The sequence below is a fragment of the Thalassophryne amazonica genome, chromosome 14, assembly GCF_902500255.1.
Source record: "Thalassophryne amazonica chromosome 14, fThaAma1.1, whole genome shotgun sequence".
Taxonomy (NCBI): domain Eukaryota; kingdom Metazoa; phylum Chordata; class Actinopteri; order Batrachoidiformes; family Batrachoididae; genus Thalassophryne; species Thalassophryne amazonica.
The window spans coordinates 9,043,632-9,055,880 of NC_047116.1; the positions used below are offsets into that span (position 1 = coordinate 9,043,632).

Below are 12,249 nucleotides of genomic sequence, written 5' to 3' on the forward strand. Positions count from 1 at the left end.
GGTTTTCAAAAACCACCAGACCAGATCAAAGATATGTCAAGGACATTCGTTAAACTAACCCACACACAGGCGTCTCTAGAAGGACTCCGCCATCCTGTCTAGGTAACTAGGAGACCATCTTAATTGCCGCAGAGGGATTACCAAAACTCCCAAACCACCTCTGCATCGAGCAGGTTTGTCATTTGGATCCTTTTAGCATGTCTAAAGAGTCTCTGTGGGAAAATCCAGAAGTATTCTGGTTCTGTTTCGATTCTTGATCAGAGGCATTTTAGCCTGCGTACACAGTGTTTAGAGGAATTTCTGGAAAGTCGCTCATATCAATCTTGAATGCAAATTATGCTGTGCGGTGATCTGTGAGTACTGCTGTGTATTTATAAAGGTGGGGAGGCGCAACAGCTGAGAAGGCTGGAATGTGTGTTTGCACCAGAACGTAAGGGTGCAGTATAAAAATCTACAGCTTCTGGTTATGTTGAGCCTGCCCCAAGCCATCTTGATCCAAGTGCAGGTGGGGCTAAAGTGGCTGGGAGTCCACAGAGCTTCAAAAAAAAAAAGCAAAACTTTCAGACTTTTACCAAGTGGTGCACCTGCTTGGGATCATTTTGCACAGAATGTGGCCATGTGAGAGCTACTTGGTGAAATCACCTGAGGTGCCTGGTACGACAGTCAGGTGTGAGAGCAGTAAGAATCACATTCTGCGTGTCAGTGCATTGCTTTTTCAGTGCATCTCTTGTGTCACTTCTTGCATTGAAGCAGCATGCTGAGAAAACCCATCACTCTCCTTCTACTCAACACTTCCGTCACCGCCGTGCGCCCTCGGGCTGCAACGCACACTGAAAGCAAAGGTTCCGCTGAAGTGACATGAAAGTTTCATGAGCTTCACCACTCAAATGATTTCACATTACCACAAATCAAACATAGGTTTTTAAATGGCTGCCCTCCCCACATCACAGTGGCCACAAACGGGTATAATGTGAGTTTAAAGTGCAAGTGAAGGCACCACAATTGTGTATTAAACAGCAAAAAAAAGAAAAAGCATGTAGTTGTAAACGTGCATTTGTTGACAAGCTGAAAGATTTGAAATCAACAACGATGTTTGTGAAAGTTTACACAAGTGTTGCGTATAAATTGTAGCATGTTGCATTAACGTAACCTGAATGAGAGAAAATATGCTGCTAACACCTAACCTACAAACACAAGCTAATCGACAGACTTAAGCTGACAAAACGTTGGTTTCCTCTGATGAAAATAGCAAACAGGTGACAAGTTAGCCAACGTAACTACACCGATCAATGCAAGAGCACTTATTAGCAATGTCAGGCGCCAAATACTGTGAGGCGCTAATGGGTGCATGCAGGGAGTAACAGGAAGTGGGTGGCAGTATTCAGTCAAAGTTGCATTTAACGATTTCTCTTCCAGGCATTGTAATTATTATACTCATCATAATCTAATAACAAATACACAAATTCACATCATTCAACAACAGTGGGTTAGCATGTGGGCTAACTGACTCCTATGCTTACTTTTGTAGTCTGCAAACCTCACAAGATATATGACTCAGTCCAAGTAAGAACATTATCACTAGCGGCGTGGTCAGCGCAACACTACGGCCAACAACCAGTACCAACTGCAAGTTTGCTAACCTCACCTTAAAATGTCTAACTAGCCAGTAAGCATCTGTAGAAATGGGATGACCTGGGTTTATGAGCAACAAGTAGCGAAATGCAACAGCCCAAGAATTAGTGAGCCATCTAAGGGGGCCATCTTCTGTCTTGTATCCTTTTATTTTTGTGAAGGACTTGGCAATGAGTACACGCCAGTCTGAGATGTATTTATGGCCAACTTCTTGCTCAGTCTTTTTTATCTTCGTAGGTGGTTCAAGTTGTAACCAGAAGAAGAAGCTCCTCATCGATGATCAGTTTGTATGAATTTACTGGAGACAAGCGTCACCAGACCAGAAGAAATCTAAGGTAAGCAGTTTGTTGTTTTTAAAAGTTTCTTTATATTTACTGATGTACACATGCATGTTTACCTCCACTGCAGTTCTTTCCATGATACCAAATACAACTGACATTTTTACCTGTACAAAAGCTACAAGAAGCTGTTTATTGTGAGACTTTTAACATCAGCTTCCATTGTACAGGTGTTTAGGTGTGAGGGTGCTGTAAATCACTACCGGACCAATAAACATTGTTTTTGAATTAAGTGAATTGTTAAACCACAAAATATCTAAAAATAAGGCATAGGTTGACAAATCCTGGAGCTCCATGACGGCAGGTGATGGGTGATGATATGTGCAGGCAGAGTGGATGTCCATTATGAACCCGCTTATGTCACATCTGACTGTTGTACTCTTTGCACAGCTCTGAGTATTAAACCATATTTTTGGTGATCTTTGGTGCAAATACTTTCTCATTATAGATGATATCAATGTGTTAACTCTGAGACTCACCACATGTCTTTTTTTCATTTGTTGGAAACTAAACAACATCATTTGTGCTATAATTTGTACAGCTTTACAGAACTGCAAGTAATGATTATTGATTCATGTACTGATTCTTTTCTCATTTAGGTGATAAGCTGGTTGTTGCGGGGGGAGGGGGGGGTTCGTGCACTTGGTTTCAGTGTGGATTCTGTGGAATGTTCCTGGTTCAAACTCCACCCCTGCTACATTTGTTCATGAAATGTGGAGTTGTGTCAGGAAGGGCATCCGGTGTAAAACTTGTGCCAAATCAACATGCAGATCCTCCTGAGATTTGCTGTGACAACCTCGAGTGTAAACAAGGGAGCAGCTGAAGGGACTTACGTACTTTAATTTAGCTGAGAAGCTGTTTGATCCAGAAAATGGTGAAATGTCAATCTGTTGTTTCCCAAACACCAAGATGATGAGCTCACGTCTGGTTCTGTCCACAACTCAAGAATTAAGTTTTATGCTTGGAAAAAAGCAAAGAAACCAGAAAATATTGAAATTTAAAAGGCTGAAATCAAAGAATTTGGATGCACATGTTCACTCTCTCTCACTCACACACACACACACACACACACACACACACACACACACACACACACACACACACACACACACACACACACACACACACACACACACACACACACAAAGGACAGACTCTGTTACCAAAATAGGTGGAAATTAATTTTGTAGTCAATTAATTGTTGCAGCTGCAGCATGGTGGTTTAGTGGTTAGCACTGTTGCCTCACAGTGAGAAGGTCATGGAATCGATTCCCATCTGTGGCCTTTCTTTCTGTGTATGTTCTCCCCGTGTTTGTGTGGTTTCCTCTGGGTGCTCCAGCTTCCACCCACATCCAAAGACACGTGGGTTAGGTGGACTGGAAACTTTAAATTGTGCGTGTGGGTGTGAATGCATTTTGTTTGTCTATATGTGTCCCTGTGACAGACTGGCATCCTGTACAGGTTGTGACCCCACGTCACTCCCTATGACTGCTGGAATAGGCTCCAGCCCCCCACGACCAGATCTTGAATAAGCGGTTGAAGAGGTGTGTGTGTGTGTGTGTGTGTGTGTGTGTGTGTGTGTGTGTGTGTGTGTGTGTGTGTGTGTGTGTGTGTGTGTGTGTGTGTGTGTGTGTAATTGTTGCAGCTCTGTTGCTTTAACCGGACCCAGAATATTGGTTTGTCACCAGTCTGAACATAAACACAGGTGACACACTGACAGTGATTAAATGTAATATATTTCCACACTTGTACAAAATATTTTAAAGTCATATTTTGTTTAGGGCTGGAATTAACAATAATTTTCATAATTGAGTAATTGATCGATTATCTTCTGAATAAGTTGATTAGTTAAGTTCATAAAATGGCAAAAACGGTTAAAAATGTTTTCCAGATGCCAAGATGATGCCTTCAAATGTCTTTTGTCCACAACCTACAAATATTCACTTTACTGCCAGATGGGAGTAAATAAAGACAGAAAATAAGACAGAAAAAAAGTTCACATTTAAGTCTCTAAAATAAAAGAATTTGGATTAAAAAAGACTCTGAATGTTGAATCAGTTTTCCAAATAGTTAATTTAATTCCAAATAATTAAGAGTTGGTTAATAATTGATAATTTTTGTAGTTCTGATTCTGGTTATTTTAGAATTCGTGTCGGTGGTGGATGTGTTCTGAAGTTGTTGTTATGGCGTATGAAACGTGACAAAGCTCGAAAGTTAATATTAATACATTGTTTTGTGTCAGATTGATAAGATTCTGCTCAGCTGTGGTTCTTCTCCACAGAAACCTAAATTCCTCAATTTGAGGTTTTTAAAGGAGACAAACTGAAATGACCTTCAGCAGCTCCAACAATCAGTCTTCAAAATAAATTTCACCTGTGCGTCTGTGCAGTTTCTCTTCACGCAGACAGCGGAGTGACAAATAGGGGCAAAGAAATTGGACGACTTTCATTTGCAGTGTGACAGAGGCTTTAAATGCGCTGACAGGTGCCCCCCCAATACCACCCGGCGAGATTCTTTGACTTGTCCACAAAACAGCGTGCAGCTCTCAGACTCGTCTTGGCAACACACCAAATGTCAACTTAATGTCACTCAGAGCTTACCGTAGAGAATGGTCACCATGGAAACCGGCATGACCAAGATGCCTAGGAGCATGTCGGCGACTGCAAGTGACATCAGGAAGTAGTTTGTGGCGTTCTGGAGCTTCTTCTCCAGGGATACAGCCAGGATTACCAGGATGTTTCCCATCACTGTGACGGCCACCACGATTAAAATCAGCAGTGCCGCCCAGTTTTTTTGTCCTGGAGGACACAATGACCCGTAGAGGCCGGCCTCGTCCTCACCATAAGACCAGTTCCCCACGTGTGCTTCGCCGGTGTTCGGAGTGGTGTCACTTCCATGGCACCCCAGGTTAGTCACATTCTTGTTGCCTCCGTGTCTGATGATGCTTTCCTCCAACGCACGCGGGGACCAAGGATTGGTCTCCAGGTGCTTAATGGTTCTGATGGTGGCAGGAATCCAATCTGACATGTTGCCACCACGCAGGCTCATGGTGTTCCGTAAAACGGCTTCACGGTCCGAGACACAAACGCTTTATGACTGGTGCCTGAAAAGTGGGTCAGAGGCAGATAAGAAAGAGGAACGCATGGTCATCATTTACTCACTTTCTCTTTTCCAGGTGAGCAGCGACGCCACATCTACCCGATTAATTTATCATCTTCACCTGAATGTAGGAGTGCGTCATTAATCCAGGTTTGAGATTCACTCTACCACTAAACTGATCTCCTCCAGCAGCCTGCTGAATTCAGAGAGCTGTTTAATCTCCGAAGATGGAGCTAAATGGATAAAAACCAAATGGATTCCGCCCACCGCCGGAAAAAAATGCTTCAGTTGGGCTCCGGCGACAATCATCCAAATGGTTCCACTGTTGGAAAGAAATGTTCCAATGTTGAAGTTTTGTGCTGTTTAAGGAGTCCAACGGAGATCCAAAGGACATAATGGTGCTGAAATCTGAAGTCCAAGATGTTTCCTTTCCACTCCTCAAGCAAAACATGCGGAAAACAAGAAAAATCTCAGCCTTGGCATCTTGACATTGTAACTGTGCAGTTTGACATTTGTGCAGGTTTGTGTTGTTGCACAGGAGAATCTTTCTGGGAATCCTCAAATGTCCTTGACTCCTCGTCTCAACTCATCCTCACACCTGTAAGAGCGCGCTAGCAGCCGACATAGATGAATTATGAACATGATTAATTCTGACAGACACACCTGAACACACCTCCGCTAACTTTATCTCTGCCGACACCAACTCACACAGGAGTCCTGAGGTCAGCAAAATTCGTCCTCGGAGTGAAAACATTCCACTCGCCACATATTCCTTTAGTTTTTTTTCCCTTCCTCCTGCATTCAACAGCCCTCGGTGGGAAATGTCAGTAAATCTTCCAGGTCGATGTTCCTCCTCCTGGTGTCACTTTCCAAAAAGCAAACACGTCTCCAGTGGACATCTTCATAAATCCATCAGGAGGCACAAATGGTTTGTTGTAATTTTTTTCCCAGAGTGTGGCTAAGTTGTGAGCCGCCTGCTTTTATGCGTTTCCGCTCATCATGTTGTTTCTCACATTCAGCCTTTCTCTCCTTCTCGCTCTCTGACTCAGTCGCTCTGCATCTCCCTCTCTGGGATCTCTTGCTCGCGCTCTCTCCCTTTCTGTCTCTCTCTCTCCTCTTCCCATGCATCCTTCTCTCCTTCTTCTTGTTTGTGCTCTTGGATTTGTTGTTATTTTCTCTCTTTTTGTCCATATAAATGCTCATTATGCTTTTTATCTGCAAGGAAGCTAATGTGCACAAATTTCCTCCAGAAATAATTTTTTTCGTACTTGTATAGATATCTACATATCCACTGGGTGGCAGCAGAGAAAAAACATTTGATTACATGATATAGGTTTTGCAAATCATTAGAATTTTTACCCAAATTGCGGTGAAAAGTACTCATCAAAATAGAACTACCAGAGTGGTGCCAAATGGCACTTCTTCCTATAAATCCCAAGGTGGTGCCAAATGGCGGCTGTGAACAGCCCAGCTTGTCACCAGTGTTATGTAAATGAGGCCATTACACTCTACTCAGCGGGGGTTAGGGAGAAGGACAGGAATGCCAAAGTGCTTTACAGTAAAAAAGACCCACTTCTCAAAAGGACCAGATAGTCTGAGCCATGTCGAGAATAAATGTTTTTGTATTTTTTGGTAATTGTTTGGTCAAAATAATTTTTTTTACATACAAAAGTTAATAAATAGTTTCAGTTACATTTGTAAGAAGTAACTCTAAAGACAACCCAAGTATATAAAAAACAGATGTGCATTCAGTGCTGCAATGTCAATCAGGTTGTAAAACACAGCGACTGGCCAACGCCGTGTTCCTGAACGTACAGTGTACTTTCCCGTGACCGTTATTTGGAGTAAGCGGTTGAAGATGAGTGAGTGATGAGTGAAATAATAAACAGGAAAACTTGACTAATTAACATGGATGAGGAATGCCAGATAATATAAACACTGCACAAGAATACAATACACAGGAGATGACCCGAGAAATATAAACCCAGATATCATAAACACCAGAAGTGTGAACCACGACGGGAGCAGTGGTAATTTGAAGTCATGGTGTTTAAGTTGACTTTTTTAAATTACTTTGACAACATACTACATAAATTTAGTTGTGAATAAGCAACCTACAGCCAAGCTCTGTTTGGTCAGAAGCAGAACAGAATTTTATTATTTGTCCAGACAGTTAAATTTCATTTTTAGCAAGCCAGAAAATTATATTTCCAGAGGTATATTATCTCCTGTCTGATCTGGATACTGCATCCTTGTCGGTGAACTTCATGCTGCTTTTTGAGCCCCACGTTTCTCCTGAGTTGTATAATTGTTGCAGGGCACGACTACTGTTTTTTTTGCTTGACCTATATTTGTTATTTGGATCACACTTTTGCTTTCCCCTTCAAAAAGGCTGTTGCTCTATGGACTGCTCTCAAGTGTATTGACCTTGCATTTGCTTTTGCTCTTGACCTTGAGCCAACCTGCCATTTTGTTTTGTTTGCACTTTTGTTGACTGTTTTTTGAATTCTTTTTTATTTCCGGTGTGTTGTTTTGCACAATAAACCGGTGTTGTTGTTGTTGTTTTTTTCTTTGTTTTTTCACCACCAACCTTGTTCCTGGTTTGGGGTCCCACTCACAACCCTTACAGAAACATTTTAGTTTATATGTCACTTTCTAAAATATCTGAGAAAAAGTATTGAACTGTTTCACAATATTCTAATTTTGTGAGATGCACTTGTATATATTAAAAAGCAGTTAGCTTCATACATTCGTGGACATCAAAGTAAATTATTATTATTATTTACATTTTTTTAACCAGGAAACCAGGAAACCACTGACGTGAAAGTCTCACTGAGATTAAAACTTTCTTTTGCAAGGGAGTCCTGGCCAAGAGGCAGAAAAAGTTGCACTACAATTCGAATTAAATTCACACAATTAAATAAAAAAGATTAACAAAAACAGTTACAATTTAAAGACGTCATCTCAAGTCTGGCTCAATGTGCTCAATGAAATAAGTTCAGTTAATTTCCAGTCTTTGCAACATGATCCATGTAGACAGAGCCGAGTAAATAAAAGCCCTTTTTCCCAGTTCTGTGCAGGCAAATGGAACAGAGAGCAACAAATGATCATTTGAAGGCAAAAAATAAGAATCAACACTGGTGACTCTGGTACTGGCACATTCCGATCTAATGGCTGCATTCATATAAGAAAAGGTGGCCTGTTGTTGTAAATTACCCCAGTGGTGCCATTTGGCACCCTCCGGTAGAAAAAGGAGTAGTGAGAAAAGGCTGTTGCAATATAAAACGTCAGATGTGGGCTGCATCTGAGGTCCTCTGGACGTTGTGTGGGAGCATCATGGTGACGAAAGAGCAGAGCCAGAAGGTGAGCCTCTCCATTTACCAGTCGATTTATGCTCCTATCCTCACCTGTGGTTATGAACTTTGAGTAATGACTGAAAGAACAAGGCCGCGGATACAATGGTGGAAATGAGCTTACACTCTGGGACAGGGTCAAAAGCTCGAGTATCCGGGAGGAATGCTGAGTAGAGCCGCTGCTTTTTTTGCATCAAAAAGAGCCCGCTGAGGTGGTTCGATCATCTGGCGAGGATGTCCCTTAGTTATATCCCTCGGGAGGCCTCCTGGCACGTCCGAGTGGGAGGAGGCCACAGAGAAGACCCAGGACACACTGGAGGGATTATATTTTCCAGCTGGCTTGGGAATGGCCTCAGGATCCCTCAGGAAGAGGTAGAGCACTTAGCTGAAGATAGGGAAGTGTGGGATGAGCTGCTTGGCCGACTGTGACCGTGACCTGGACCCGGATAAGTCTCATAAAATGTATGAAGGATATAAAACCAAATGTGCAGTTTTAGAAATGTGGACAGTCTGGCTTCACACCCAAGTTGCACACCTTCAACCTTTGGCCTTCAGCCTCTCTGCAACTATTGATTGAACGGAAGTGCAAATATCAGCAGTTTGTCTTTGCAGCCTTCAAATGTTTGAGTTGATTGCCCCAGATGCTCTCTGAGACATCCTGATAATTTGTGAGATCCTCAAGACGTTTTTGGACATCTTAACCAGTCTAAGCACAGGTCGCCTGGCTGCTGTTTGGAGCTGGAGTAGAAATGCTAAATGTTTCATAGCGAAAACTGGCATTCCTCAGGGATGTATTGTGGCTCCTACACTGTTCAGTGCTTACGTGAACTTTGTGTTTGGTATGTTTGTGGAAACTAGCAGCTTAGGTGCCTTTGTTCACAATGAAAGGTTTATTGACCTCCACTTCATGGGTGATGCTGTGATCTTTCTAGAATCAGTGGATACCCTGATTGCAGCAATTGAGAAGCTGAGTGAAGAATTGGAGTGTCAAGGTTTGTGATGTTCCTCCTTAGTTTTTCTCTTAGAAATACATGGACAGACAAACATAGCATAAAAAACAGCTACAAAAACAATACAGATCTTTTGATACCAAGAAGAAGCTCGGTGGAGACAAAGTGTTTCAGGCATGAGAATTTCTCTTCCATTTCCGTGAGTGTTTCCTGTGTGGTTTCTAGACACATCGGGACTCAAATGTGTGCAGAAGACATTCAATAAGTGGAATATTTTAATGTAGTAAAAGCAGAGACATGTTTTTCTCTCTCTGTCTCTCACGTTCACTCACACATTCAGATGCTGCCTTTGCCACTTGGACTGACTTTCTGAAAGTCTCTCATCTCCTGTTGAGTATTTTGCTCTCGCGTTCACTCTGAGTCAGCTGTCCTCCTCCTCTCGCTGTCTCTCACTCTCTTCTTCTTCTCTCTTGGTAGATCGCTAGCCGTCAGTCTGTCTTTGCTTCTCATAATAATTAGTGTGTGGATTAATTAATTTATTATTCCCAGTCTATCCACAAAGCGCTCTCAGTGAATTCCACTCACTCCACCTGCACATCCCAAAAAACCAAAGTGCCAAGAAAGTCACATCATATTATTTACATGATAAAAGTCACTTTTTCACTATAATGTCCATAATTGCCTCATTATTTACTTACTTATTTGTTATTTTTGCTGAATTCATGCAAGAACATAGCAGAGCTTCAGCACCACGGACAGTGACGCTGAGGACAGCAACATTTTGAGTGACTTTTGGCACTTTTTAAAACTAATTAAATATCCAATTACAGCCACAGTGTCCAGTTAATTACAGTTGTGGGTTTTATGATTTTTATGTCTGTGGTGAAGATGTCGAGCTGAAAACATTCACTTAACTTCACAGACTTTGAAATTAAGATGATTGGGAAAATCTTATTGAGTCTGGAGCTCACTGGACAGAGATGTTTGCAGGACAGCAAAGGTCCAAGTCTCCAGAGCTCTGCTGCTTTCTTTGTAGTTCTGAGACTTTAACCAGGGTCCTGCAGTGAGGACTGGTGCCTTTGGTCTCTCCAAAGAATCCAAACACCGCACTGAACTGCTACAAATGTCATGCAGCTTTACGTCTGAAGGTCAAAAGCACATCCAGTTTTTATTTGACCTTCAGATGAGTGAAAACCTTCATTGTGACTCTTCAGCTCTTTCTCCACTGAATCAGATCTTCTGACATGCTGACAGCATCCAAACTGTTTTTAAAAACATTTGCACACATCAGAACAAACACAAAGCATCATCCAGTGAAGTTCTGACTGATGTTTGACCTGCAGAAGCTGCAAATCTTTACTCATAAACCAAAGACACAGCTGTTATTTTTTGTTTTTGTTTTTTGTTTGTAATGTGCAAAAATTCAAGCCCCTTTTTTCAGAAATAAATTGACTAAGATTTTGATGTAATTCTCATAAGAATAATGAATAAATATAGATTATAAGGATAATTTTAAAAAGCAGTTACTGAATACAGTAGTGTTCAGAATAATAGTAGTGCTATGTGACTAAAAAGATTAATCCAGGTTTTGAGTATATTTCTTATTGTTACATGGGAAACAAGGTACCACTACATTTAGTAGATTGTCACAACTCCAACCAGACCAAGCATTCATGATATGCACACTCTTAAGGCTATGAAAGTGGGCTGTTAGTAAAAAAAAAAAAAAGTAGAAAAGGGGGTGTTCACAATAATAGTAGTGTGGCATTCAGTCAGTGAGTTCGTCAATTTTGTGGAACAAACAGGTGTGAATCAGGTGTCCCCTATTTACGGATGAAGCCAGCACCTGTTGAACATGCTTTTCTCTTTGAAAGCCTGAGGAAAATGGGATGTTCAAGACATTGTTCAGAAGAACAGTGTAGTTTGATTAAAAAGTTGATTGGAGAGGGGAAAACCTATACGCAGGTGCAAAAAATTATAGCCTGTTCATCTACAATGATCTCCAATGCTTTAAAATGGACAAAAAAAAAAACAGAGATGCTTGGAAGAAAATGGAAAATAACCATCAAAATGGATAGACGAATAACCAGAATGGCAAAGGCTCACCCATTGATCAGCTCCAGGATGATCAAAGACAGTCTGGAGTTACCTGTAAGTGCTGTGACAGTTAGAAGACACCTGTGTGAAGCTAATTTATTTGCAAGAATCCCCCACAAAGTCCCTCTGTTAAATAAAAGACATGTGCAGAAGAGGTTACAATTTGCCAAAGAACACATCAACTGGCCTAGAGAGAAATGGAGGAATATTTTGTGGACTGATGAGAGTAAAATTCTTTTGGGTTCCAAGGGCCGCAGACAGTTTGTGAGACGACCCCAAACTCTGAATTCAAGCCACAGTTCACAGTGAAGACAGTGAAGCATGGTGGTGCAAGCATCATGATATGGGCCTGGTTCCCTGAGCCTGGTTCTGCTGGAGGTTTCTTCCTGTTAAAAGGGAGTTTTCCCTTCCCACTGTCGCCAAGTGCTTGCTCACAGGGGGTCGTTTTGACCGTTGGGGTTTTTCCGTAATTATTGTATGGCTTTTGCCTTACAATATAAAGCGCCTTGGGGTAACTGTTTGTTGTGATTTGGCGCTATATAAATAAAATTGATTTGATTTGATGGGCATGTTTCTCCTACTATGGTGTTGGGCCTCTATATCACATACCAGGTATCATGGATCAGTTTGGATATGTCAAAATACTTGAAGAGGTCATGTTGCCTTATGCTGAAGAGGACATGCCCTTGAAATGGGTGTTTCAACAACACAATGACCCCAAGCACACTAGTAAACGAGCAAAATCTTGGTTCTAAACCAACAAAATTAATGCCTCGCAGA

At 41.6% G+C, this 12,249-nt stretch overlaps 1 protein-coding gene across 1 annotated transcript in view; it reads right to left on the minus strand.

The window, feature by feature from the left end:
- The window catches only part of LOC117525229 (5-hydroxytryptamine receptor 2A-like), a 74,899-nt gene extending 69,672 nt beyond the window's left edge, over positions 1-5,227 (minus strand). The window contains 1 exon segment of the mRNA XM_034187056.1: positions 4,571-5,227. Within this exon segment, the coding sequence (XP_034042947.1) occupies positions 4,571-5,018 (448 nt within the window). The 5' untranslated portion in view covers positions 5,019-5,227.
- Between the last annotated feature and the right edge of the window lie 7,022 nt (positions 5,228-12,249).